Genomic DNA, 26,321 nt, shown 5'->3' on the forward strand with positions numbered 1-26,321 from the left:
GAGCTGTCAGAACTGTGGCTACTGTTAATATGCTTTTCTAAGCACAGTCACAGCCTCAATTAATTTAGGGATTCCTGCAAGTTGTGGTAGAAGAAGATTGTAAGGGGTTTTTTAAATTTTGGGTTTTTGTTACCTCATGTAACCTTGCTGTACAGGGTGAGCTGCCACAGCACACATTTCTATAATTAAGGTAACTGCAGCAGTGCTGAAAAACTCCCACAAATATTGCATACAAATAAATCCTAGGATTGAAGTCAGAAGGAACCATTAAATTATTTCCTATTAGTTCACATCATTATCTTTCATTAAGTTCTAATGTGTCAAATCCCACAACTTATTAAAACAAGATACCTTCTTCAGGGGTGCAATAATTTTTTGATTTGAAGACAGAGATGGAGAATTTGTTGCCTTCACAGACACTTTGCTATGAGGGAAAATGTGCAATCTCCCTGTTAAAACTGTGTGCTTTTAAAAAAACATTAATTCAGGTTCAGGCTACTGGTTCTGGTCAGCCTTTCTCTGCTGGGACAGAAGGGCTTTAGGTAGTTTTTCATCTTAAAGATAAGTGTGTATTAATCAGTTTTCTTATTGTAACACAACGAGCTCTTGCACCACCTTTTCTGCTGAATCATCTGTAGTTCTGTGACATACTCAATATTTCAACATCCTTTCTGAATTGTATGCACTCCTTCCTTACCTAAATAAGGCTACACAACCACAAAGTTTTCCCTTACTGGTCTTTTTTCTCCTATTTATGCAAGAAACACTACAGTATCTTGGCTCACAATAGGAACATTTGTCCTGTTCTAACCGTTAATCCTATTTCTAGAATCAGATATTTTGGATATCTTTCAAATTCTGTGCTCCTACATTTATATCCTGGCATTTATTTGTATTGAAATGATACAAGTCACACATTACAAACTTAAATTAGAAAAAAAAAAGCTAACCAGTCTTTGGAATAATGCCTTTTTTTTTGTTTTCTACCCAAAAATTGTGGAAAAAAATGACTAATATAGGTTTTGGAACCTTTCCCAGGAAACCCTTTTGGAAATGCCAATAATTCTTTACTGACATCTTAAAGGGTAGTTGGCAGTGGTAGAAAGCACTTGGCTTTTCAAAGCAGTTCTTGGCTTGAAGGCCCATATTTGTTTTGGCAACATAAAGCAACGCTTCACATGATCACATCATGTCACAGAAAAAAACATGTACAATACTATGTACTTCCTGCCTTTGGATAAATAGTTCAGCTTCCAAATAAAAAGGATTTACAGACCATCACTACTGTGATTTCTAGCACCTCATTGAATAGGAAGGGTTCATAGTAACAAAAATAAAGTTGAAGCTGCACTTCATGTTTGACACACCAGCAGATATATTAGGAATGCTGTCATTTTATTCTATCCAGTCTTTCATGTAGTAAGGAATGCTGTGTAAGGCAGTCAGGAAATGAAACATTTACTTCCTTCTTCCTCCAATACTTCCCAGTCTTAGAAACGTGACTGTTAAAGTCTACAGTGTTTATCCATGGCTCTCAAGTGAGGAAAATGTAATTTCAGACAGGCATTTATTTAGCTTAGCAGAGCTGAAGATAAACAGAAACCAATTTATTTCTATAGGTTCAAGAGATCTTCTTGCTGGCTTCCCAATAGTTGATTTTAAGTAGATGGATCCTATTGAATAGGTGACTAATACTTTACCACTTAGCAATTTTGAGAAGCAGCCTTACAGGACTTGATAACTTTGATTTATTCAAACCAGTAGCGCGTTATTTCACATACAAGCTTTAATTAACTAGACTTATCCAAGAAAGCACTAGTCAACTAAGAAAATGAGATAATGATGGATAGCATTACTTAATAACCTTCCTCAGCTGTCCACATAGCATTGGCCATCAAGTTGTTCATGAATCAGTTTCTGAACAATTCAGTATTTTCAGATAAACTAATCGATGTAACATACTTCAAAATAGCCGCTTTTAAGTTCTAGTAGTAGTCAAGCATCTAGGCACACACTGTCAATCTCCCACACTAAAGTCTGTTTGTGATGAATTTGACCTCAAGAACACATACAAAATAAAAGCCACAGTACAGAACCACAAGGAACAGCAAGTTTGTCACAGAAATGATGCACAAGTGGGCCTTGACTTTTAAAGGCATTTCCCCTCCTGCATTGCTTTAGCTAGTGCTATAAAAACAATGCTTTCTCCCAATTTTGACGGCACAAAACCATCTTTTGCATACCTACCTCTCCCAAACACTGAATGAGGAGTTCCATGGCCACCACCATGTCCAAAAGTAACTGCCTGCTTTCACACAGTAAGTTCTTTTCAATGGGAAAGGAAGTGCTGGCAGTGTGTGTGTACTTCAGAAAGACATTATTCCACTTATTCTGTCACATTTAACAACATAGGAAAGGTACAGTGGGAAACCAGCACTGAAATCCCTTTTCCAACACAGATCTGCTCTCAGTCTACAAGACAGAGAAGATTTGCTGATGCTACAGTAAGGGATGAATACCCACAATTATAAACTGTGCTGAAACCACATTGTAACCCTTTTCGTGGTTTCATCTGTTTTCTAGAATTGCAATGTCCTGATGTCTGGTATGAAGATAATCATCATATAGCTAGAGTTATATTTATCATGTAGAAACTAGGCACCTGCTCCTCCACCCCCACTGCAATTACAACAACTGCTGCAGCAAAAAGTTGACCGCGATCTGTTGGTACGTGACCATGATATTGTTTAAAACTGCAGAGAGAGATAATGCTGTGGTTAAGGAAGACACTAGATGCCTTTTATCGTGGGCTTCCTCTGTCAAGATAAACTGGGAGGAAGATGAGAAGACACTCGATAGTGTAGTATAACTCTCTGCCCAAACATTCAAAGCTAGTGTAGATGTTGCTGGATCTTGCAGATGAGTTCTTTAACAAGTTATCTTTTTCCACCATAGTAAATCGGTCAGGTTTGTTCCAGTTAGGTCAGAACCAAGCAAGGAGAAGCGATTTTAAAATATTTATACTGTCAAGGGGAGAGTCAGATGTAATACACTTTAATAAGTACTTTCTATACATGGTCTTTTTCAAAGAAAATTTCCAGTTATACCCTAAAGTGCCTAAGTATCAAAACAGTAATCATTTAAATTATAAAAGCTGCTTCTCACACAGGAAAAGGTCGGTCAAGTAGTTCAGACCTTGAACTAGATCCTTCTATGATTATTAATTAAAGCCATATTTGTGGTTTACAGTATGCTCCAAAGAAAGGTGAAGGCCAGTATGCACTGACCCCTACCACAGACATGAAAGTAAGATGAAGTTATAAGGGTATTTCAAATATATCAGTCATTGTGAACTTTATAAAAACTCAGTCTTACCAGGTGATATCTCAGGTGAAATAGCAATATAATATGGCACACTAGGAATGGCTCATGTACAATGTTATGACATTAACTGCAGACTTCCTCAAGCCTTCTGCCACTAGATGCCAGGAAACAGGCAGGTAGGAGCTGCTCTCACATACAATTATTCCAGCCCAGCAATGTCCCATTCCTAAAACTAGGATCCCAACTAATACCTCTGCTTCAGCAGACCCGTAGTTCATTCTCTAAGCCATAGATTTTTGCTTTTAAGTTTTTTAGTTCTCCTTGAATTTTTTGGGTTAGCCTGTTTCCTTGGCGGACCTCATGCAGAATTGCAAGATCCTGGTCTGGTCCCATACTCATAGTCACCTGAAAAGGAAAAGAGAAGCAAGTTAAGAAAAACAAAGCTGCACAGAGTAGAATTTCGAGAGTATTATGATGAGAGTATGAGGGATAGAACTCTAAAAGAGACCCTTTGTAGCTAGCAAAGAAGATGCTCAAGAATATTCAGAACCAAAAGGTGCTCCAGAATCAAAAATAATGAACAAAACTTTCATACATTATGGTCTTATACTATTTGTGGGTAAGATGTTTTCAATAATATAATAATCAAGTTTACCCATAACCTGCTGACTCCTTTCCAAATCCTGCATTTAGAGACCCACAAAAACAAGCAAGGTAAAATATTTATCAAGTAATTTATATCTAGTTATATTGATAGGATGAGATTTTGTCATCTTTTGCTGCTAGAATCAGAGGTGGTTTAACTACTGTGGCCAGCCTTCTGCCTCTGAGCTGCATATGATTCAAGAGCAGTTCAAGTACAAGACCTAATATCTGGCCATGCCATATGGCCCATAGTGGGTTGAACAAAGGCTTCTGGATAATCAGAATTTCTGATGGCAAGCTAGCCAGGGCTGCTGTTTCTTGTCACCCCACAGTAGGATAGCAATGTCAGACTAGTCACTTTCAACAGCAAAGCAGCACAGTTCTCCTCTCTTGACCCTTTAGGATGTCTCACTGCCATCATGTAGAAATTGGTCAAAAATTGTAACAAACAAATCAGGAAATTTAGTCATCTGTAGTCATCTTGGCTCCAGGTGATGAGAAGGATTTACAGATCACGCTGGAGACTGCTGGCAAGTATTTTGTTCCTCTGCCCTCTTGTGGTTAAATGTGTAAAGAAGAATACAATTAAGAGCACATCCCGAGTTAGAATTCAGGTCTGCAGTAAAGGTACGGTAGGCAATTCCAACCCCCACCCTCCCCCGCATTCACATGTGCTGTTTAGCTCTTAAAAAATAAAACACACACAGATCAACAAATAAAACAAAAGCAAAACCAAAAGAAATAGAAGCCTTTAGTGAAGACAAATGCATTAGTTTAAGTAAATTGAACTGTGCACCAAACATACAGAAACCAAGTGAATTAGCGACACTGACAAACTTCTGAGAGTCAGCTAGACCAAAGTTACGCCTACATCATCCTATCAAGCGTGGCTTAGATAAATATCTCATCCTAAAATTGAAGCAACATTAAGGCTGTTCCAATGTTCATCTACATTTCTGGAAGCTACTACCAAGTACTCAACTTCAATTTCCAGGCAACATTTCTGAAGTGATTTTTGCAAAGTTACAAATGAGATACTAGCAAAGGAATAAATTTCAGTCAATCATCTACCTCATATAGGAACAAAACCCAAATGCTATAGATCTCAGGAAGAAAAATCATCATTTTATTTTCAGGGTATGCTTCCGAAACTACCGCCTTGCAATTTTGAGACAGCTAAGCAAGCTACAGGTATCAGATAAGAACTTGCAGAGTTGCAACAAAAATACTCATTAGATGTATAATTGGGACAGTTCCTGGCAAGCTTGCTGCCCAACTGATTAACAAAGACAAATCTTTTTAGCTTCATAAAATGTGTAAGAGGGCAAATTTTGTCAAACATTAATACGTAAAGCAGCACTTGGGAAGTAAATTATTTCCTTAATTCTAGAGAAATATTGCACTTAAACATTGAGAATATACCTCTATAGGGTAAGCTCATAACAGTCTGACTCAGAAATGCTTAGCTGTTACCTGAAAAAGCTGCTTCTCTACATCTTTCAGCTTTTGCCGAAGCTGTTTAATGTCATTCTTGAAGCCTTCCACTTCCATATTACGACGTTTTTCCAAGGCCTCATATCGCTGAGTCACCACCTTCAGGCGCTTCCCCATCTTTTCTGAGCGTTCCTATGCAGATGAAATCTCAATAGGGTATGTAAAATAAAGGCTGCAACATCATCACATATCTTGCAGATGATTACAGACTAATTACCTTAAAGAGTTCTCTGCCAACATCTCCCTCCTCACGGACCCTGGCCAGCTCGCCTTCCAGGGTGACACACTGCTCTCTATACATGTTTGATAGGCGCTGTTCCTGCATTAGCTGTTCTTTCAGTGACTAGGACATAGGAGGAACAGAAAGAATGAACTCAAAAGTCAGTGCTCCCAAAATTTCCCCTGCTCTGGAAAAGCAAATGTGATAGATTGACAATATGATATGCAAATATAAATTAACACGTGGAGCTACAGTTAATGAAAGAACTAGGTAAGGACAGTATTCTAACACCATTTCCATTACCAAAACTTTTTAATTAGGTTACCAGTTCTGCATGACTGATCATCATCAGTTAAAGAATTCTCTTCCCCTTAAAAATACTGAGCTAATGCTGTAATTCCCCTTTTCACAGCCTCTTGCCCAGTACTCCATTTCAGAAGCATCTGCATTCAGTGGCAGATGAAAACCCCTTATTGCCTGTTTACTTTCCAATTCCTTATTTCCTTTTTACCAATTTCAGATCTCCCAGCTTCTCACTGGAAGTACACAAGAAGCGGAAGCAAAATCTTGACTACTGTAAAATAGCTGGGGCACATCAATTGAAAGGACTTATTCTGCCCCAACAGCAGCAAGGAAGCATTCGAAGCTTATTAGCTAGGAACATCTACCCTAAAAAGAAAGGCATGGGAAACAAAGTAGGTTAAGAACTGTTGGCCCACATTTCATGTGGCTTGCAGAAGTAGAGATTTCTTCTGGGCATAAAAGAAACTTGTCAGTGAAGTGCTACCATAAATCCTAACTATAGGTTTTATCTCAAGTTTGCAAGCAATGCCGATTTTGAGGCAGGAGAGGATTTTTTTACATTAGTGTCAAGAACAATGTAACTTATGGCATGGCAGTACAGTTTTGAAACAGCTGCTAGCTACTGCTTATCTTGTCAAAACCCAGATGCTTGCAAGTTTTGAGTCTAAAACTGTTAAAGAGCCACTAGCTAGGACAACAAATTTACCTTTATTTCTCTGCTGTGGAGTTTCCAAGATCCCTCATCTGCTCGAAGCATCTTCTTAGTATCTCTCTGCTTTTTCTCTCTTCCTGGCTCCCTGCTGATAATAAGCTGATCCAAATCTTTGTCAAGTTTCCTCAACAGACTGTCCTTTTCTGCCATCCAGGCTTTCTCATTGGCTCGGGTATCTAACTTGAGCTGGAGAAAGTCACGGGTACTCTCATATAAGAGATTTTGGGTCTTATGGAGTCTGTAAAAAGAGATCCCAGTAGAGTTAATTAACTTCTTTCCTAGTTCCTACATTAGTTTCTTCAGTAATCATTGCAAGTTGGAAGAAGTACAGAAGTTTTTAGGTGCTTTCCTAAGGAGTTTACCTCTTCTCCTCTAATGGAAGAAGCAATATTCTAAAATAGGATGTTTAATATGTAGATTAACTCCATTCATCTTCTTCCACATACACTACCAAACAGATGGCTGCATAATTTGCTTTTCTGACTACTGCAGGAATCAACATACTGTAAGCCAAAATTTCTGTTGTTCCACTCTCTTTTCATACCATGACTAGAGCATGGTCATTCTCCCACACTCACTTATCTGTTATAGTTTTGATCTTGTCCTGGTCCCTCTGATGCTGGACCTGGGCTTCCTCCATGTGAATCCGCCTGTCCTCTAGTAGTGCCTCAACCTGCTCCTTGGATAATCGTGTCTGTTCCTCCATCTGAGCTTGCAGGGCCTCCACCTGAACAAGCAAAGGCATTACTAAATAAGGCCTCACAGCAGCTCTGCTCCTGTTCTTGCAAGTCTCTCTCAAATTCCAAGATTCAGATGAAAGATTCTACCTGATAACACCTGTGAGAGTTCCAATTTCTCAAATTTAAATTTCAAGGCTAAATATTTCAAACAATTAAAACATTCAGAAAAAAATCATGCTATAGGCAAGACAGGCATATTATAAGCAGCAAGAACAGATCAAAGATATTGGAAAGATTCAGATTGCACTCAAGATGTGAGATATTCTATGGTATATGGAGAGACTTCTGTCTCTATGCTACCATCTTGCAACAAAAGGGGAATATAAAAATATCTAAATTCTAGGAAGGCAGCAAGTCCACAGATGTTGAACAAAAGAAATTACTCAACCAGAATGAATTACAAATGTGAACAAGATGAGTGAAGGAGGGAGAGACAAAAAAGAACCCCTAGATTTTGGGGCACAGAGTCAGGGAGACAAATTAGAAAAAGTAATTTAAAAACATGTAAAAAAAAACCTACATGAAAAAACTGGTGTGTATTTAAATTGCTTATTTTTATGATAATTTTGTATGATGCTCTTGCTCCAGAATAAATATTGTTAGACAGCTAACTGGTCACTAGGTCAGTCACCACTGTCTTCGAACAACAATAAATAATTCTAAAATTCTCTCTCTGCTCTTTAGTTTTCTTTTCTTGATTAATCTTTCCTCATGCTTTATATACAGCTTCTGTTATCTTCCCCAATGCATGATTCTGTACATTCTGTCTTTCATTCTGTCATGTTATCTACATCTTTTCTTTGGCTAAAGTCTAGCAAAGGGAACATTTCATTATGCTAGTGCATTTTATTGGAGCTGCCTAATTCTGTCTCAGACACATGACTTTTGTCAGACTTCCACAAAACAACTAGCCCTGTAGAGCCATGCATTTCATGTAAATTCATAGCCACAAGCAAATGACAGGAGATAACATAATTTACACATTCTATATTTAGGGACAACACATTCCATTTGATGGTACCAGAACATTTGCTATGATATGCTTCCAGAATTGGACCCAAGCTCTTAAATCTAAGCTTATATTCATAACAAAGAAACAGTGTAGTCAGCTGATAGAAAGTGGGAATCCATAGTAAGATGTGGCAACTCATTACATTTATATGTCTACATTTTATCTAAGCAGATAGCATACTTGTCTATCATAATTTCCCGAACAGACAGGAAATATGTTCATCAGAAAAAGTTTTTACCTGAAGTAGAAGTGTTTGATTATCTCTCTGATATCTCTCAGGACTTTCTGGTTTCTCTCCTTCCACTGCTGGTTTCGAAGTGCTCCTCTTGGTGTCTGTTGCAGAAATTTAACATAAGTAGAAAAGAGTTTTGCAATCTACATGCAGTACCTTTCCAAACATGAAATACTGTATGTTCTGGCAGGCCTACAAGAACAGGAAAAAGCTTGCCACTGCTACAGTCCCAAGGACTTCTAGGAGGGCTAGCTGGAAGAAAGGTTTTAGAACTTACAGTGATCACATACTTTTATCCTACAGTATCACACCACAATAATTATTAATTTTCTTGGCTTATATACAAAGCAAACTTCAATTTTCTTAAATGAATAGGTAGATGATGCAGCTGCACGAGCATCAAGCCTTGCATGAGTATTGTGCTTGTCAATTTGGAAGAGACAGTTCTTTCAAAAAGAGACAACTAGTAAGTGGGCATACAGACCTACACAATTGTCAACAAGCTAGAGCATAAGAGGTTCCAATGAAACATACGGAAGAATTTCTTCACCATGAGGGTGACAGAACACTGGAACAGGCTGCCCAGATGGGTTGTGGAGTCTCCTTCTCTGGAGATACTTAAAACCAACCTGGATGAGCTCCTGTGTGACCTACTCTAGGTGGCCCTGCTCTGGCAGATGAGTTGGACTAGACGATCCTTCAAGGTCCTTCCCAACCCTTGAGATTCTATGAATATGAAAGATGGGAACCTTGGAATGGCCAGGACAAAGGGTGCCTGCCCAGTTGGTACCTGCATAGTTCCAGAACAGCCATTCCACAGTCATACCAGCCTCTTCCTAAGCTGAACAGATCACAGATGTGAGAGTCAGCTCAGGTTACTTAAAAAGATTTTGAAAGGAAGCCAAGCGTACTGCATGTACATGTACATACACATTAATACATTTAGGAAACTGAATGGATGTATACCAAAGTATTCACAATAAGGAATTCTTCTGGTGTACCAGACACAAGCACACAGTGAAACATGCGTCAATAGCTGAGCTGCTGTTAATCAGCTTGGTGTAGTACCTGTTCCAGAAGTATCTTTTTGTTCACGTGACTCTCTGGATTTAGCTGGCCTTTGCAGTATAGTAACCTACAGAAACAAGATTAGATATCTGCACTGAATGTCTGATTTCTTCAAAGTTGCAATGGTCAAGAGCAAATCTTAAAGTAAAATGAGATATCCAAAAGAACAGCATTACCTTACTTCTACTAAAACACAAGGAAGACATTCACAAGTGTAATGTCCATGTTGAAAAGTTTCCTTTATCATGGCTGAGTTTTGCCATTTCTGCCTCTACTTTTTTTCACCAAAACAACTGGAAATTAATCCTGACTGCTGTCTTCATTAGAATGAAAATCAGCACCCTCAGCAGGAAAAGGAGCATTTTTGAGACAGAAAGAAGAGGAAGGTGAAGAGGAAGATTATGTTATTTCCTTCTTTCATACTCCTTGCTTTGGCAAGACAGAGAAACACAAAGCTCAATTCATCAGTACATTCACTCAAGCTACTGGAACAAGCCTGTGACAAAAGCTAACCGATACTGAAACAGCTCCATTGTTGAACTGAAACTCACCTGAAAACAGGAGGCCATGAGGGAACAGGTTATAATCCCAATGTTTATCTTGAGATTGATGCTATATAACAGGCCTTATTTTAGAGCAACTCTCTAACTGGGAATTTTAAAGCTTCTGTGAACTGCTTAAGCAATGCAGAGCAGCCACAAACAATGCAGTGTATTTCAGCCTTTTTTCCCACCATATTCCAAGATAAACCTTATATTCCATCATAGCATCTGTACATCCAAAGCATTCACAATTCCTGACTTTAAATAGGTTCAGCTACACTGCACTTCATATGCACTGCCATTTAATCAATTTGACAGCATTTCCAAAATATGCAATACAATATTGCCTACAATGGATGGCTCTTTTGTAGTCTGACCAGGAAACTGCTGCAGCAACCTCAACACTGCATTATTCTTTACTGAGGTCTTAAGAGATGAGCACTCTGAGACAGCTTATCTTCAAACACTGCAACTGGTCATTTTGTGCATTTCCTCTTTTTTCTTTTGCTCTTTGTGGTTTTCCCTTCCACTTCTCAATGGCCATTTGCCAGATAGCTTCAGACTCTTAGATGACATTTAAAAGGCCAACCTGGAGATATGTTTGGAAGGCAGAAAGGGACCGATACTAAAGGGACATGTTTGATCCTACTTGTCTCTCAGCATCTACACTAAAACCTGATGTTGCTACAGCTCCTTCCTATTTGGGCTCATTTAGCAACTTTTGACTTGGAGGACAAATCTGGTCTGTGGTCAGGCTCTGAGGTAGAGATCTTCACATAACAATCAGAAGCAGAGATCTTCAGAAAAAAAACATAACTTGCCTTATGTGGAGGTTCCCTGTGAAAATATGTCACTTCTCCTTTGTCTGTTTCGACTAAAGCCAGGAGATGTTGGATTTTTTTTCTGTCCTCCAATTCCCTGGAATTGAAAAAGAGTGGTCAACACATCATTACTTTTATATACATCAATGCATTGTGACACAGTGTTCTGCTAGTTCATTTGTTAATGCTTACATGTTTTCCAAACTGTGGCAGTTCTTGAGAGTACTGTTTGAAAAGCAAACTCTTAAGGGCATTATTGATGTTGACAATAAAATAAGAACATCTCCAATTCTATTGGAATTGGGGAGCATTCCTCTTTCCAAACATGACAACATTTCATAGGCTGGTAAAGCAATATCACATAGTGGTAGAGAATTTGCATTCCAGCATTATGAACTACCTAAAACCCTTTCAGATACTTCATTTAACAGATTGAAAGTGTTCATTGTTTTAAAAGCAAACTAATTAAGGGCTGTATTATACTTTCTGTCACACTCTTGAGAAGTGCCAAAGCATACCAACACACATTTTGACTTAAATCCTTAAAACTTAACAGAAAACTTGATCCTATCACCCACAAACATCCTGAAGAAGGCTAGGAAGTCTTTTGCCACTGGCAGCTAGTCTGGTACAGCAAGTTTTATTACAGTTCGTTGGTTGAATGGCACTAAAAAGGAGTGTCTGTCAACATCTTAAGAGTGATTTGGTCTGTAACTTCTATTTGACCTTAAGTATTTTTAAGGCTGAGGGAGGAAGTTTTGCCAGGTTAAGTGCAAAGTCTATGTATTGGGTTTGCGTGGCAAGATTTTGGTAGCAGGGAAGCTACAGGAGCATCTTCTATGAGAAGATGCCAGGAGCTTCCCCTATGTTCATTAGGGCCAATGCCAGCCAGCTACAAGACAGACCTGATGCCGTTCCAGGCTGAGCCCATCAGTGACAGTGGTAACACCTTTGGGGTAACATATTTAAGGGAAAAAAATAAGAGAGGAGGAAGGAGAAGTAGAGACAATGTGTGATGAACTGACTGGAATCCCCATTTCCTATCCCCCTGTGCTCCTCCAAGGAAAGAAGCAGGAGGATTCAGGAGTGAAGTTTAGCTCAGGATGGAGAGAGGATGAGGGAAAGGTGTTTTAAGATTTGGTTTTATTCCTGATCATTTTACTCCAATTTGATTAATTTTCCTCAGGCAAGTCTGTTTTGCCTGTGACTGTAACTGCTGCATGATCTCTCCCCTGTCTTTATCTCAAACCATGAGCATTTTGTCATTTTCTTCTCCCCTGTCCAGCTGAGGAATGATATAGCAGCTTGGTTGGCACCTAGCATCCACTCAAGGTCAACCCACCACAGTCTGCTCCACATTCAAACTGGCAACTCACAATTCAAATCTGAATCTATGTTTAATTTCTGCTCTTCCTTCTACTACCAGACTAGGAGGAATACTAATTGGAAACACATTTAGCAGCTCAAGAGATTGCATTCCAACCCCAATAATGGTACAATTTCATAGGAGCCCTCCCTGGTAAGTATTGCATCATTGCTTCTCTGAAGACTCTGGATTTGGAGGGGAACATGAACACAATGCACACAATTGCTTCATCCAAGACTGCACACCTGATTTTCAGCCGGTCATTCTCTGAGTAGAGACGAAGGACATGTTCTCTCTCCTGGAAGAGGTAGACTTGCATATCACTCAAAGCCTTTTGCAACTCCACAATCTCCTCTTCTCGCTGACGTACTTCCCATTGCAATTTGTGCTAGGTAGAAAAAAAGAGATGCTTGAAACAATACAGAGTGTCAGGCAGCACTTCCAAACTTCTAACTGCTCATGCCCTGAGCCTGTAGCTGGTATAGAACAACTGCCAGTTCAAGTGAATTATAGTAGTATCTTGAAAAAATTGTCCAGATGAGAGCAGTATCAGAAAAAAATCACTTAAAAATATTTCAATAGAGAGTTCAGAGCCTGAGAGGATCACTGTCACTATACAACTGTCAAGCAAGGCCTAAGCTGGAGTCTCCAGTTTCTCTTCTGCACTGGAAATCAGGGTGGCACAGATACAGGGAGTCTGACATTAACAAAATCCCAGCAAAGCCTCTGTATTTACACTTACTCTTAAAAGAAATTACTGAAGAATAAACATTAAAATATCCATATGGTTTAGTAGTGAGAAAGTTTGATTAATGATTTTCTGCCTGATGTGAAAAGCTAACAAACCTTTCAGATGCTATTTTGAAACCTGTCTCTCTTGCAGGCTCCTTCAAGCACGGTCAGGACTTGAGGTGGCACCTCATTCACCTCACAAGTGACCATTTTATTCTCCAAGGGCCATTAACAATTACAAAGATGCCAGCTAGAGAGATGCATGCTGTAAGGCATACCAGAGCACTGAATATCTCACAGATGTTCTGCCAGTCTTCTTCCTCTTAAAAGACAAAAGATTTTTAGGCTTTAGGGTTTCTTTCAAATTCATTTATTCAATTTGTGGTATACTGCTTAATAGCCTATGGCCAAACTTATGAATTCTACTGAGGTAAATACGAATTATATCTGTATCTCAAAGCCCATTAAATTCAGACAAAAGAGCACCCATTCTTCACTATGAAAAACAAGGGAAAGAAGTAGGACAACTTGGGAACTGAACATCTAAACTTAGGTCTGAATTTAAAAAAAAAATCTGAAACAGCCCACTGTGAAAATGTAACCAGACTATAACAACTTAAGAATCAAAGAATATAATAAAGGCACGGCTTTGTTTGCTTTGATAGAGGACAGCTAGATTTTACAATCAACTCCCAAAATCCACTTATTTTTAGCTCAGTTCTAATATGTTACTGGTAAATCTTAAGACCACCTGTGCTGAATTTTCAAATGAAGAAAAATGCTAAGTTTTTATAAAGATACTTAGGTCATCATCATTCACAAACTCTTTTCCTAACCTGCTCATCATATGTTTCTTTGTATCTCTCCAGCCTTTTTATCAAATCCTCGTGTTCCTCATCAAAGTCAGCAATCTTCTTGCGGTAGTACTCTAGCAGCTCCCGGGAGGGACAGAGAAGGGCCAAGCGCTCATTGATTGAAGGGAGAGGAGAGCAGTCCTCCTGACTTGGAGAGTGCAAACTAGCATATCTGGATGAGACACGGGGAGTTGCCAGCCTGGATAGAAATAGTTTCTAATGACTTGCAAGGTTCAGACAAGCAAAATTAAAAACGTCCTTCTGAAATGGTTAAAAACGAATTTTCAATTTTAAACCAGGTTCCATTTCAAACAGGGATTATTAGCTTGTTTGTTCTCTGGGTATTAATAGGGGATCACAGCATTTAAAACTGCTTGGAAGCTTATTATACTATGGAGATAGAGCCAACTGAAAAGGGAGAAGGAAAAATGTTTTGGAATGAAAGCCTCAGAGGTTATTTGGGGAGCATGAATGCAAAAGGAAGGAGAGGAAAGAAAAGTAAGAGATAACAGAGGGAACAAAAAGTCCATTGTTGTGCAATTAGAAGCAGTAGCAACTGAAATATAAATAGAAAGACAATCTGTGACGGAATCACTTTCTGATATCCAGGGAGAAAAATAACTTACGAATGAAAGACTGTTGAATAAAGACAACAATTGAGATTGGTTGATGCATTGGCTACGATTATTCAAGGTGTAGGTCTTAGAATCTATAGGCTTTCTTTTCTGGTGTATTTAATGTTCTTATTCACATAGCGTGTTTACTCTTGACTGTGAAATAGAAGCTATCAAGTTCTTGAATCTTAAGATGAGATAGTAAAGAGAAAGCATGTCAATACTATGTGAATCAACTTAAGAATATATACATGTAATTACATATGCCATATAAGCAATGTTTACTGCATCCACACATAATCTGCTCAAATGAGCACCAAATTTGCAAAGAGCTGCATAAAGAGTTCAAAATTCTCTTGGAAAATGTTCTTTTTGTTACTTATGTTGATCTGGCAAACACTTTTTTTTTGGACAAGCTGTTCAGAACTTGATTGTAAAGCAAGTGCCAGAACTTTGATCTGGCAGCTGACACTGAAGCATTGGTGACCTTTATGGAACACCTCACCAAAGCTGCTTAGATCACAATCTGGATGTGCTTCATACATTACGTACCAAGATGCAACATAGCAAGCTCCTTAACTCCTGGCTTTGTAGGAAATCTTTAAATATACAATGATTATTTCCTATAAGAACTTTCCCACCAGCTGTGCCCAGAAATGCCTCAGGAAAACAAATAAAAGCAACAGAAGAAACAGGTAACGTAGGCACCAGGTAAATACTTTATTATTGAAGTAAAGAACAATAGAAATGGAAAGGCATAAAGATAAGGAAGCACAGCGGTTACAACAAGAGCGGCCAACGCGGTGCCTTAGGTTAAGCCTGGCCACAGGACAGAACAGGAAGAGCTCAGGGCCAGAGCCCCCAGGGCAAGTTTAGGCGCGTGGTGACTACTGGGGCGGCCCCTACACTACCTTCTGGAGCGCGGGGAGGCCCCCGCAGAGCGGTCCGTCGCACTCATGAGCTCACGGCGGGCAATGGACTGAAGCTTCGAGCTGTGGACTCAGCCTGGCCGCCTGCGGCCCTGCGTACCCCACGAGGCTGGCGGAGCTGTAGGTGCCCGGCGGGAACAAGAAGTAGGTGCGTTGCGGACGGCGCGGAGAAGCCCCTACGCGGGAAGCCCTGCCAAACGACCCAGCGGCCAGCTCCCGAGGCAGTTCGGGAAAGAGTAGGCACCACTCGCAATCCCCGCGGCCACGACTGCTTTTCGACCCTCCGCAACCAGAAGTCCCAACAGCAAAGTAACCGTCGCAACCGACCCTCCACAACTTAAACGCCGAGGCAACCTGCCGCCCGCCGCCTGCTCCAATCACAAGCAGCCTTCCGTGCGGAACCGACCGTCTCTACCAATCAGCGCTGGCGACACGGGTGCGCGCCGGCGCGTCTGATAGTTGTAATCGTGGGGTCGCCGGGGGGGGCGGGGTGAGGATCGCCGCGCGTGCGTGGGGGCGGCGCTGCGGCTCGGGCCTACCCAGCATGGGCGGTGAGGGGACGGCGCCTGTTGAGGGCGGAAATGCGGGGCCTCTGCCGAGGAACAGCTTTTACGGCTTAGGGCGAAATAAATACAGCGGGGCCTCGTCGTATGAACAGCAGCAAAAACCCCCTACTTGAGTATCCATTTGTCTTCGAAAATAAACTGAAAAGCACGCAGGGGTTGTGAAGCAACTGCGGCTTCGAATTCTGGCTGAGATTCTGTGTGTGCTTTTTAGGTCACACAGATGCTTTTTAGCAGCTTCATTTCTCCCATGTATCTTCCCATACCCTGCAGTGCTTTGGAACTTAACAGAATATACGATTTCCTAGTTTACTTACCAAGTGCACAGGATAAAACCTGCACACTAATATGTTGGGTTTTTTCTTTGACCGTTTACTTAAAAAAAGGGACTTTTATTAAACTGTAATCTAGGCTTACGTATAAAGCTATGAGGTTCTTAGACCATTTTTCTCAACTAACAGAGAAAAGAGAGAGGCAGATCACTTTCTGGGCAAGCCGGAAAGAAGAAAGGCTGCTCTTAACCTTAGTGAGGCTAGCTGCTCGCTCTGCTTCTCACAAGGCAGTGAGAAGGCTGAAGCCTTCTCCTGGGGAAGTGATAAATAGTTCCAGATGACCAAGAAGAATAAAGACTGATACGGGTTGTCCAAATCCCAGCATGGCCCAGTGTTTCATAGGCCAACAGCCCTCATACCAGAGGAGGTGATGTAGAAAAAGCATGTTCATGTGTTTCATACCCTGTTTCAAAAAGGGTATCTTGCAGAACTGATGAAATCAAGACATGTCCTGTTTTTAAGGTTATTGAGGATTTTTAGCTTTTTACTCTGTTAGGAAAACAGGCACCCTTCCCAGAAGCAGAGTGCAGAGCCCCCACTAGCCCAAACATACTGACACAAAACTGAAACAATGTTGAACAGTCCAGAAGGGAATAGATAAAAGACTGGTTTGGAAAACAAAGCTTTTGCATGGGTTAGGTATTTTCTAGCAGGGAGTTTTGCTTCTCTAGTAGTCCTGGCTAAATCACAGTTTGCTTTGGAACTTTGTGTACCTTAGTACAGCTTATCAGAAGAGAGAGACACCAAATAATATTTGTTTAAAAATTGTCAGGAGTATGTAAAATTACAATTCCTAGATACTGGTAAGGAAACATCTGCACTCCACATGCTTTTGCAGTCATAAAAGCATCAGGCATCCATGTTACAAACCCTCTGCAAAATACAAGAAGACAGTTCAACAGCACAAAAAAAACTGGTAAATTCACTCCCTGTTTTATCAGTTTGCTTTCACCTATAACTTTTGTCAAAATTAACCATTTGCACTGGAGCCATTTGTTTCCCATATGTACAATGTGGGTAACGCCTCTTCAATCTGGCAGAGAAGCGATGCAGAGAAATGTGTTTGTCTGAAGTGGATCTTGTAAGTCTCATGGTAACGAGAGGAGGGAACTAAGTTTTTATGAGATTGAAATAGTATACCAGGACCCAGGCTGGAATAAAAAGTAAGAGTAAAGTGAGATGCGGAGTATGGTGAGCAGTGAAGGCAAGGTTCTGGTTAAAAAAACCCAGTAACACACAATCCTTTTTAGAAGGTTATAACGGAAAATCAGCAGAGTATCTATACATAATACAGAGGTTGGGGGTTATGGAGTATTTCACAGAACTTTGTTATTGTACTGACCGTACTGGTGAGATCTATTGAATAGAGAATCATACAATGATTTGGGTTGGAAAAGACCTTTAAGAATATCAAGTCCAACCATTAACCCAGCACTGCCATGTCCACCGCTAAACCGTGTCCCTAAACGCCACATCTACATGTCTTTTAAATATCTCCAGTGATAGTGACTCACGCACTTCCCTGGGCAGCCTGTTGAACTGCTTCACAGCCCTTTCAGTCAAGAAATTTTTCAGACTCTCCAATCTAAACCTCCCCTGGCGCAACTTGAGGTGATTTCCTCTTGTCTGGTAACTTGTTACTTGGGAGAAGAGACTGACCTCTGCCTCACTACAACATCCTTTCAAGAATAACGTTCTCCCTAAGCCTCCTCCAGACTAAACAACCCCACTTCCCTCAGCTGCTCCTCCTAAGACTTGGATGAGAAAATCAGTAAATTTTGCGAGAGGGACATGCAAGGCCAGAGATGGTGGAGCAGCCAACAGACATGTATGCTGACTGGCTGGCACTAGTTCATTGAAATGAAACTCAGAAGGGTGGCATGAATGGCTGCCTTGATCGAAGGGTGAGAGGCGCAGGCCTTCGGTGAGACACCCAGCAGCCACTGCCAGAGTTACAAGGTTAAAGCCACGACGCTGGTACAATCCGCCGGGAGCCACGATACGAGGCCCTGGCAGCGCTGGACCCTGCGGCCAGGAACAGCAGGGGAGGGCGGGGCCTGTGGGAGAGGCGTGCCCTGCGGGAAGGGGGCGGAGCTCCCGGCCTGCCTTCTGACGTCCGGCCCAGACAATGGGCGAAACGGCCCCCTCAGCACTGGAAGTGAATGGCTCGGGTTTCACCGCACATTCCTCCGCCGCGGAAGTCGAGGCGGCCCCGCCTTCCATCCCCCCGGCCCCCCTCCTCCCCCAGCCTGGCCGCAGCGTGTCTCGGGGGGGCGGCAGGCGGCGCGTGTCCGCTCACGGATGTGCCGGAGCGGTGCCTCCGGGAGCGGCGGGGCCGAGAGGCGTCCGGCTCCTCAGCGCCAGCAGCCGCCTCGCCGAAACGATGGCGGAGGGACTACTTTTTTGATCGGATGGCGACGGACTTTTCTGTTTCCGGAGGAGGGCTCAAAGAGAGCCGCGTAACTTCCGGCGAGCTGGAAGGCGAGCGAGTGGGGCGCTGCGAGGGGGGAGGCAGCCCCGGGAGACAGCACAACAACACTCGGCAGCAGCCGCCCCCGCACCGCCGCCCCGCGCCCCCGGCCCCTTCTCCCGCCCCCCGGCCCGCCCGGCAGCCGCCGCCGGAGGATGCGCCCCGACTGCCGGCCCATCCCCGCCGGCCGCCCCTGAGGGCCCCCACCGGCGTCCCCGGCCGCATCTCTCCGCCCTGCCCCGCCGCGGCCCGCGGTGCGCTCCCCACGTCGTCGGCTCCGTCCCCCAGCGGCTATGTCGGGGGGCGGTGGGTCGCGCTATGCGGCTGAGTTCGTGCCCCCGCCCGAGTGCCCCGTGTTTGAGCCCAGCTGGGAGGAGTTCAGCGACCCACTCGGCTTCATCGGCCGCATCCGCGGCCTGGCCGAGAAAACCGGCATCTGCAAGATCCGGCCCCCCAAGGTACCGCCCGGCTGGCGTGGGGGCAGGGCGGGGGGCCGGGCTGGGCCCGGGGGGGCCGGAAGGGGCTCGCCGTGGGCGTTGGACGCTCCGGGGTGCGCGACGAGGACTCGGCGGGCCTGAGGTCTCGGTGGCAGAGCAGTGGACGTGGCGACCCGGGGAGCCTCTTCCTCACTCCCGCTGCTCGCCTGGGATTTTGTATTTGGGATTCCACAGGCCTGGTGTCCGTGCCAGGGGTATCAAAGAACCTATATAGTCCTTGACCTCAGAACTGGGTTTTGTAGAGGTTGCTTTGGAGCAGGCGAAAAGCTGCTAGTGCATGGCGGCGTCCCGGACTTCACGCTCGTTTTACTTTAAAAAGAAACACACAAAAAACCCCTAAACCCAACGGCCTGCCTGTAAAAACTGTGAAGGCATTGTAAGTGAGATCAAGAGCTTGCTCTGTGAGTGGGGAAAGGAAGGGGGAAGGGTTCTTTAAACTGTTAATAAAAGCACACACAACCTGTTTGTTCAGGGGAATTATGTTTATAGGTATTAATTCAGAAGGCAGAAGTTTAATCTCACCGATGACTTGATCATTAGTTGATGTTGACTTACCCTGTGACTGGGGAAGTGGTTTAGAGAAGAACATCAAGCAGTTTGGCAAAATACGGTTAAATCACTTTGTAATTAAAGTACAAATAAACTTGAAACAATGGTGTAAAATAAAAGAGTTAAAAATACTGAGAGAGAATGGAAAAAAGAGAAAGCATGTAACTGAGAACAACTTGGGTATGGGAGCTGCTGGTTACATTTCATGATCCTTCCTCTCCCTCTGACCAGTCTGGGTTGCTGGAATCTATTTAGTTGATTTAAACTTCACCTCGAAGGGGCTGCCCTTTCTAAAATAAGCGGAATGGCTTAGGTTGGGAGAGCACAAGAAACTGATCCGTGTCCTCTTCATTGAGAATAACTAGAACTTTCCTGGCCATTGGATGCATTTGTGTTTCTCCATGATTGCTTAGCTGTTTGCGTTGCAGCCTCTTACAGGGTGCACGTGTCATGTTGATGTGCAGCCGCCAGTATGGACTCAGTCAGACACTTCATACGGGCCCTACAGATTTACTGTTTTTCTTCCATTAGTAGAAGGTGTAGACATTCTATGATTGTTCTTGGGGCCTTTACATGCTACAGTAGTCAAGGCAAATAATATTTAGTGTGTCATGTCCACCTGGAATGGAGCGTCCTTACTCTATTGTATTTACTGCCAGGTGAGCAATCTGCTGTAGCTTAAGTTTTCTTAAAAGTACCAAAAAGCTGAATTATACTTGTTTTTGATGTCATAATACAGTTCTGAGAGGTGGGGCTTGGAGGCATGTGTGGTTGAACTAAGTGCTGACTGTGTTGATGAAGCCATTATTTAAGATTGCATTGCTGTTTAAGAATTGGACTCCTGACTGATGGTCTTATCTTTGTTGAAATTACTGTAGACAAACAAGAAAGAAGTTAAATGTGGAATAATGTGCTTTATTTAGTGTTTTCACAGTTGCTGGTGAGAATTTTGCAATGTGCGGGTTATGTGGAACTTTTAAAAATAAATACCCAACAAGCTACAGGGTGTCTCTTGCAACTCAGGATGAGATCATGCATACTGAAATGCTTTGAACCTTATTTTCTTCTACCTTTTTAAATTCTGTGATGATCTCTTTCTTCAAACTAAAATATAATCAAAGGGATGATATTTTAAAAGCAAAAAAATGTCATAAGATTGGAAAATTATATCACCAGTTGTATGGAGAAAGTCATTTACTGGTGGGAGCTTTTTTACTCAGACATGGTTAGAGTCTTTGGTGCATGTTTTCAGAAATTTCTTGAAGCAATAAAATGTCTTTCTGTCTCTGCTTAGGATTGGCAGCCTCCATTTGCATGTGAAGTTCAAAGTTTTCGTTTCACTCCACGAATTCAGCGCCTGAATGAATTGGAGGTGAGCTTTTCCACTGTTGATATAGTTTTGTGTTTGCACTGAAAACAGTAGGTCTCCATGCTTGAGATTTGCATCTTGGTAAGTTTCTGGATGGTGGGGAGAGACTCTAGAAACCCATAGACCACATCAATGTTTATTCTTGGCAGTGGCAGAGTTCATATAAAATAACTCTCCACAGCTTTTAAAAGAGCCTGGTTTTTATTTTATTACCCAGAATAACCACAAGAGTTTTTCATGTTCAACTGGAAATGTCTAAAATGAATGCCAAATACCATGTTGTATAGTAAGAGCAGCCAGTGTCTAGTCTTCAGAGCTCCACAGGCAATGAATTTGTTTTTTCTTTAAATATTTACTGCTGTTCTGAAGCCCCTGGTTACCTTATACTGTCTTGGTAATGCCTTTTTCAACCTTAAAATGAACCATTCTTTAGTAGGCTTATTATTTACAGGCTTATAGTCGGTTAATTTTATGATTCAAAGATGTATGGGAGCTTTCTTGAAAACAGCGTGAGTCCCATTCTGTCACAATTTTTCCTTTTCTTTACATTTCTCAAGGTCTTGCTCTTTTCGTATACCAAAATGTCCCTTATCATTTGGCTTGTCAGTGGGTCTCCTTATGGAAAGAGATTTGAGTACTCCAAAAATACTCAAAGGAGGAGAGTCTTCTGCATGGTTAAGGCATATATAAAAACTGTTGGTAACTTTTCCTTCCACCATCCAATGACCATTTTAATAATTGCACTTCCGTTTGTCCTTGGAATGCTGATTTTTCATAAATATGTGTTTTGGTTTCAAACCAAGGAATTATTAAGTGTTCAGTTTATAGACTCTCGAATGCAGAGAGAAAAGTATGCGCAACTTCATGGTTGCAAAATTTTTCTTTTTATCAATATCTCCACTTCTAGGGTTTTTTTTACATGATGAAGAAATACTTCATTTCACCGAGTTGCACTTTGAAAATGTAAACACTGTAAAAACTTATAATGTTTTTTCTCAGGACTGTTAGGTATTGTCACACCGGTTTGGGACATAGGCATTTATCTTCCTTTGATTGCAGGCAATGACAAGAGTGAAGCTGGACTTCTTGGATCAATTAGCAAAATTTTGGGAACTCCAAGGATCTAATTTAAAAATCCCTGTGGTGGAGAGAAAAATACTGGATCTCTATGGTCTGAGCAAGGTGAGTAAGCAGTTGTAGGCCTTGGTCTGGTGGGGACCTCATTTTTCGTTCAAGCTCAAAAAGCCAAGCAACGGGGAGGACTTGTTTCAAAGCATTAACCTCATTAATGTGGTGATAAAGTGAAAGAGTGAAAAAAATATACTAAAGGAGAATTTTTAAATTGAATGACAGTGGCACATGTGTCAAGCACAGTGAAATAATTTGCCTTTGCTTGGGTTCTATACAGCATGGATTCGTTACCTTGTATACAGCTTGAACATCCAGATGTAAGCTGGCTACTTGCTTTTTAGTTCTCCTTTTTTAGGTATGGTTGAGCTGCAGGACTTTAAGGTTGTTTTTGAGAAGGCAGCAGTAGGCTTTTGTACAGTTCAGCTTGTGACCTAGCAGTTTTGAACTGAATTGTAATTGCTCTCACCTTTCTCTCGATAGATGTTCTCTATGTAACATAAACATGCGTCTTTGAGAGTTTATAGTGTCAACAGGAGTAATTTTTAAAATTTGGTTCCAAAACAGGCTAGGCTTAAGACTGGCTAGAAGTTTATGCTACTGTAGTTGTGTTTGGTGTAGTTTTTTCTCCCAGTTTGCACACAAATAAATCTCTGTTGGAATTTACTTTTGCATTGGTAAAATATACATACTGGTATAAACTTACCTGCTAAGGATGGATTGTTAATATAAATAGGCAGATTTCTTCTTGCAAGGAAGGGACTAAGATGAGGTTGTTCTAGTGCTTCTAGCTTAGGGCGCCAGTTTCTATTCACCATCAAGATTTCTTTCTCTTAGGTACATAAAACTACAAGGACAGGAAACAATTTTATTTGTAATGAGAGAAGCCAGAGTCTATTTAGATGACCTGGAATTGCAGATAAAAATGATAAAATGTCTTTTAGTGTTTGTGGGTTTTTTTTCTTTTTAAGTCTATGGTGGTTTGCTGGGATGTGCAAAATGTCACAGTGGTGCGGGGAAATATCTGGGTCACTGTTAGGAGCTGGAACGTTTTAGTTGACTGCAGATATGTAGGTCTAAGGTTACTTAGTGGCTTCTAGCCATTATTCCTGTATAGATAATATTAGAAATCATTTTTTCATGGACATTTTGAAGATAAGTTGAAGTTTAGGAATATTTTAATTTAAAATGGCATTTCTAGTACTTGACTGCAAATGAGGAAAATTAATGCTCAATAATATTTTATCTAAGTGTGGCTATCTCTGATAACAGGAAGAACCAGAATTAAATAATTTATTTGTTTCTACCACAATTAGACTTCTGAATTTACCCCAACCTCAAAAGTAGACTATAAGTTTTGCTCCAGTAACCAAATATTTTTGCACTGAGGTTTCTAACAGTTGGTGAGAGATTAAGCGTGAAATGTAGTTCTCACGTGTAAAGAAATGTGACACACAAGTACACTGTTGTAGAAATGCTGTTGGTCTTAAAATAAGATAAATGAAATTACAATTGATTTGGGTTTTAAGCTATTTGGCAGCAAAACTGTCTAGGGAATGGAGGTAGGGGAAATGTGGCCAGTGTTTCTGAGGAAGCAACTCCTGCTGTTACGGTCATTGCTTGCAACAAATGGTCTGTCGTTTTTCATTCTATGTATGTCTTAGTTACACATTAGCAGTGATAGTTCTCTATATGAATTACTGGACTTAAACCAATTGAAGTGAGGTGTAAAAACTGGACTGAGATGATTGGAAGGTAAATTCAATTTCTCCTCTTTTTACAGTAGTCTCTTCCATTCAGGGTTTTGTGAGAGTTTCTGTAAGTGAAATTGTGAGCTTACAACACTCCCTTCTGCCTGGTGTCTATTAAAATAGGCTTCAGTTCTGGCCACATGTGTGTTTTGCATCAGAGTACAAGTCTGCTGAGAGTTAACTTTTCAGTTTGTTCTGATGATGGGTTTTATATACTTTCCAACACATCGTAAATCTTAACTGTTGGACTCCTCCTGTCTAGGACAGTACGTGTTTTACTTTTACTAGGAAAATTGTCATGTTAAATGTATTGAGTAATGAGGATAAGTGCTTAGTTATTAAAGTACTAGTCCTTCAGGAAACAAATGCTAAATGCAGGAATCTATTGCTTTTTAATGGAACTTTAAAGAATTTGGTTGCTTTAATTGATTCTTGGTTTATGCAAGGTCATGAGAGCAGCTCAAAGCCCTTAACTTTTTTATTTATGCGTTTCAGATTGTTGCCAACAAAGGAGGCTTTGAAGTAGTCACTAAAGAGAAGAAATGGTCTAAAGTGGCAAGTCGACTTGGCTACCTGCCAGGAAAAGGCACAGGGTCATTACTCAAGTCTCATTACGAGCGGATCTTATACCCATATGAGCTCTTCCAGTCTGGGGTCAGCCTTATGGTGAGACACTTCTCTTCTGTGAGGGGACCCAAACTGCACGTGGAATGCTACTTGTTATTGCATCTGAAACTAAGACGTAGGGTCTACGCTTTTAGAAGCTTTAGCTGTGTAAACAAACCTAGAACCACCCTTGTGACAGGATACCGCTAGAAGCTGTAATGTGATCTTATGTAGTTATTTTCTGATAGTTGTTTCTTTATAGGACTGAGGCCAACCCTATTGGGAAGGAAAACAGGGTGAAAGATAATATGATTAATTGGAAAGATGCCTTTCTCTCTCTTTTGATAAGCTGGCAGTTGAGATTCAGTTTTTACATAGGAAGGGCATGTGGATTAATTGGCCCCATGTCCAAATGGCGAGTGTAATGCTGTGTGATTTCATTCATCCTGTTTCTTAGCAAGCAGAATGACTCACAGACCATGCAATGATTAGCACTACCTGATTAATCAACCTGGTGTTCTGTGCTCTGATCCTCTAGGGCATACAGAAGCCAAACTTGGACCTCAAGGAAAAAGTGGAGGCTGAGGACCTCAGCTCAGATGCCCAGGCTTCCCCAAAGCAGGCTTCAAGGATGAATGTTGCGCTGAAGAGAACCAGGCGTGTCAAATCCCAGGTACCCCTGTTAACTGGATGTTATGGACAGAGAACACTTAATTCTTCTACCAGCACCACAGCGTTGGCAGTGCAACAGCCTTTATCTGGCTGTGGGAGCCTGTTGAAGCAAACCACCAGGAAGCAGTCTTTGTTTAAATAAAATCCAGAGAAGTATGTCTCTCTGAGGCCTAGCTTGTTTATAGGCCTCTCTGAGGCCTAGCTTGTTTATAGCTGCTTTTTGTTTATTGACAAATGACCTAGGTACCTTTGTAGTGATTATATCTGTAGTGAAAACTAAACAGATAAAGAAAGAGCCATTTGTGAAATCGTGTTGAAACTTCTGATTATGCAAGGTTGGAAAAGTTTTTGAAAACTTTTTTGAATATGCCCTTTAAACAAATGCCAATATGCATAGATAAGTCTTTGTTAATTGTGGAAATTGCATCTTGCGACTAATTATCTCAAGCTTAACAGGCTGCTTTTCGGCAGAAATGAAATGAGTGTATGGGGAGATGCTCAATGACTGCCAGAGTGTATAGGATTTCCACAGATTTTTCTAATGAAAACCAGTTTCATTCTTCTGGATTAGTGGTGTTAAAAAGAAACTTCTGGTATTCTCTAGGTGATATTAAATCCTGGGAGTACCCCCTAGTGAAACTCGGTTCAAACGGAATTATTGCCATTTTAAATGCTGTATTGTTAGAAGTAACCTTGGAGGCTTCTCTTGGTGGCTCCATTGCTTCTGTTACACTATTGAAAGTGGGTCTTCACCTTTTAACAAAGGTTATCTATCG

The 26,321-nt window shown here is 41.3% G+C and overlaps 2 protein-coding genes across 3 annotated transcripts in view; one reads left to right on the top strand and one right to left on the bottom strand.

The window, feature by feature from the left end:
* Positions 1 to 1,311: 1,311 nt before the first annotated feature.
* On the bottom strand, positions 1,312 to 16,010 carry CCDC77 (coiled-coil domain containing 77). Its single transcript, XM_010202832.2, has 11 exons — positions 15,591 to 16,010; positions 14,048 to 14,264; positions 12,725 to 12,867; positions 11,114 to 11,210; positions 9,751 to 9,817; positions 8,689 to 8,783; positions 7,277 to 7,425; positions 6,693 to 6,936; positions 5,681 to 5,806; positions 5,443 to 5,595; positions 1,312 to 3,729 (listed from the first exon to the last, which is right to left on the bottom strand). The coding sequence occupies exons 1-11, from the start codon at positions 15,635 to 15,637 to the stop codon at positions 3,583 to 3,585; spliced, it is 1,485 nt and encodes a 494-aa protein (XP_010201134.2). The 5' UTR covers positions 15,638 to 16,010; the 3' UTR covers positions 1,312 to 3,582.
* A 2,933-nt stretch (positions 16,011 to 18,943) lies between these two features.
* The window catches only part of KDM5A (lysine demethylase 5A), a 50,282-nt gene continuing 42,904 nt past the window's right edge, over positions 18,944 to 26,321 (top strand). Inside the window, exons 1-5 of one of the 2 annotated variants that reach the window (XM_062010168.1) lie at positions 18,944 to 19,431; positions 21,314 to 21,391; positions 22,448 to 22,570; positions 24,763 to 24,933; positions 25,412 to 25,546. In XM_062010168.1, the coding sequence (XP_061866152.1) occupies positions 19,267 to 19,431; positions 21,314 to 21,391; positions 22,448 to 22,570; positions 24,763 to 24,933; positions 25,412 to 25,546 (672 nt within the window). In that variant the 5' untranslated portion in view covers positions 18,944 to 19,266. Of the gene's footprint in view, positions 19,432 to 19,455; positions 19,847 to 21,313; positions 21,392 to 22,447; positions 22,571 to 24,762; positions 24,934 to 25,411; positions 25,547 to 26,321 lie in introns of those variants that run through there. The other variant, XM_062010177.1, reaches the window with a different exon arrangement.

The sequence above is a fragment of the Colius striatus genome, chromosome 1 (assembly GCF_028858725.1).
Source record: "Colius striatus isolate bColStr4 chromosome 1, bColStr4.1.hap1, whole genome shotgun sequence".
NCBI lineage: Eukaryota > Metazoa > Chordata > Aves > Coliiformes > Coliidae > Colius > Colius striatus.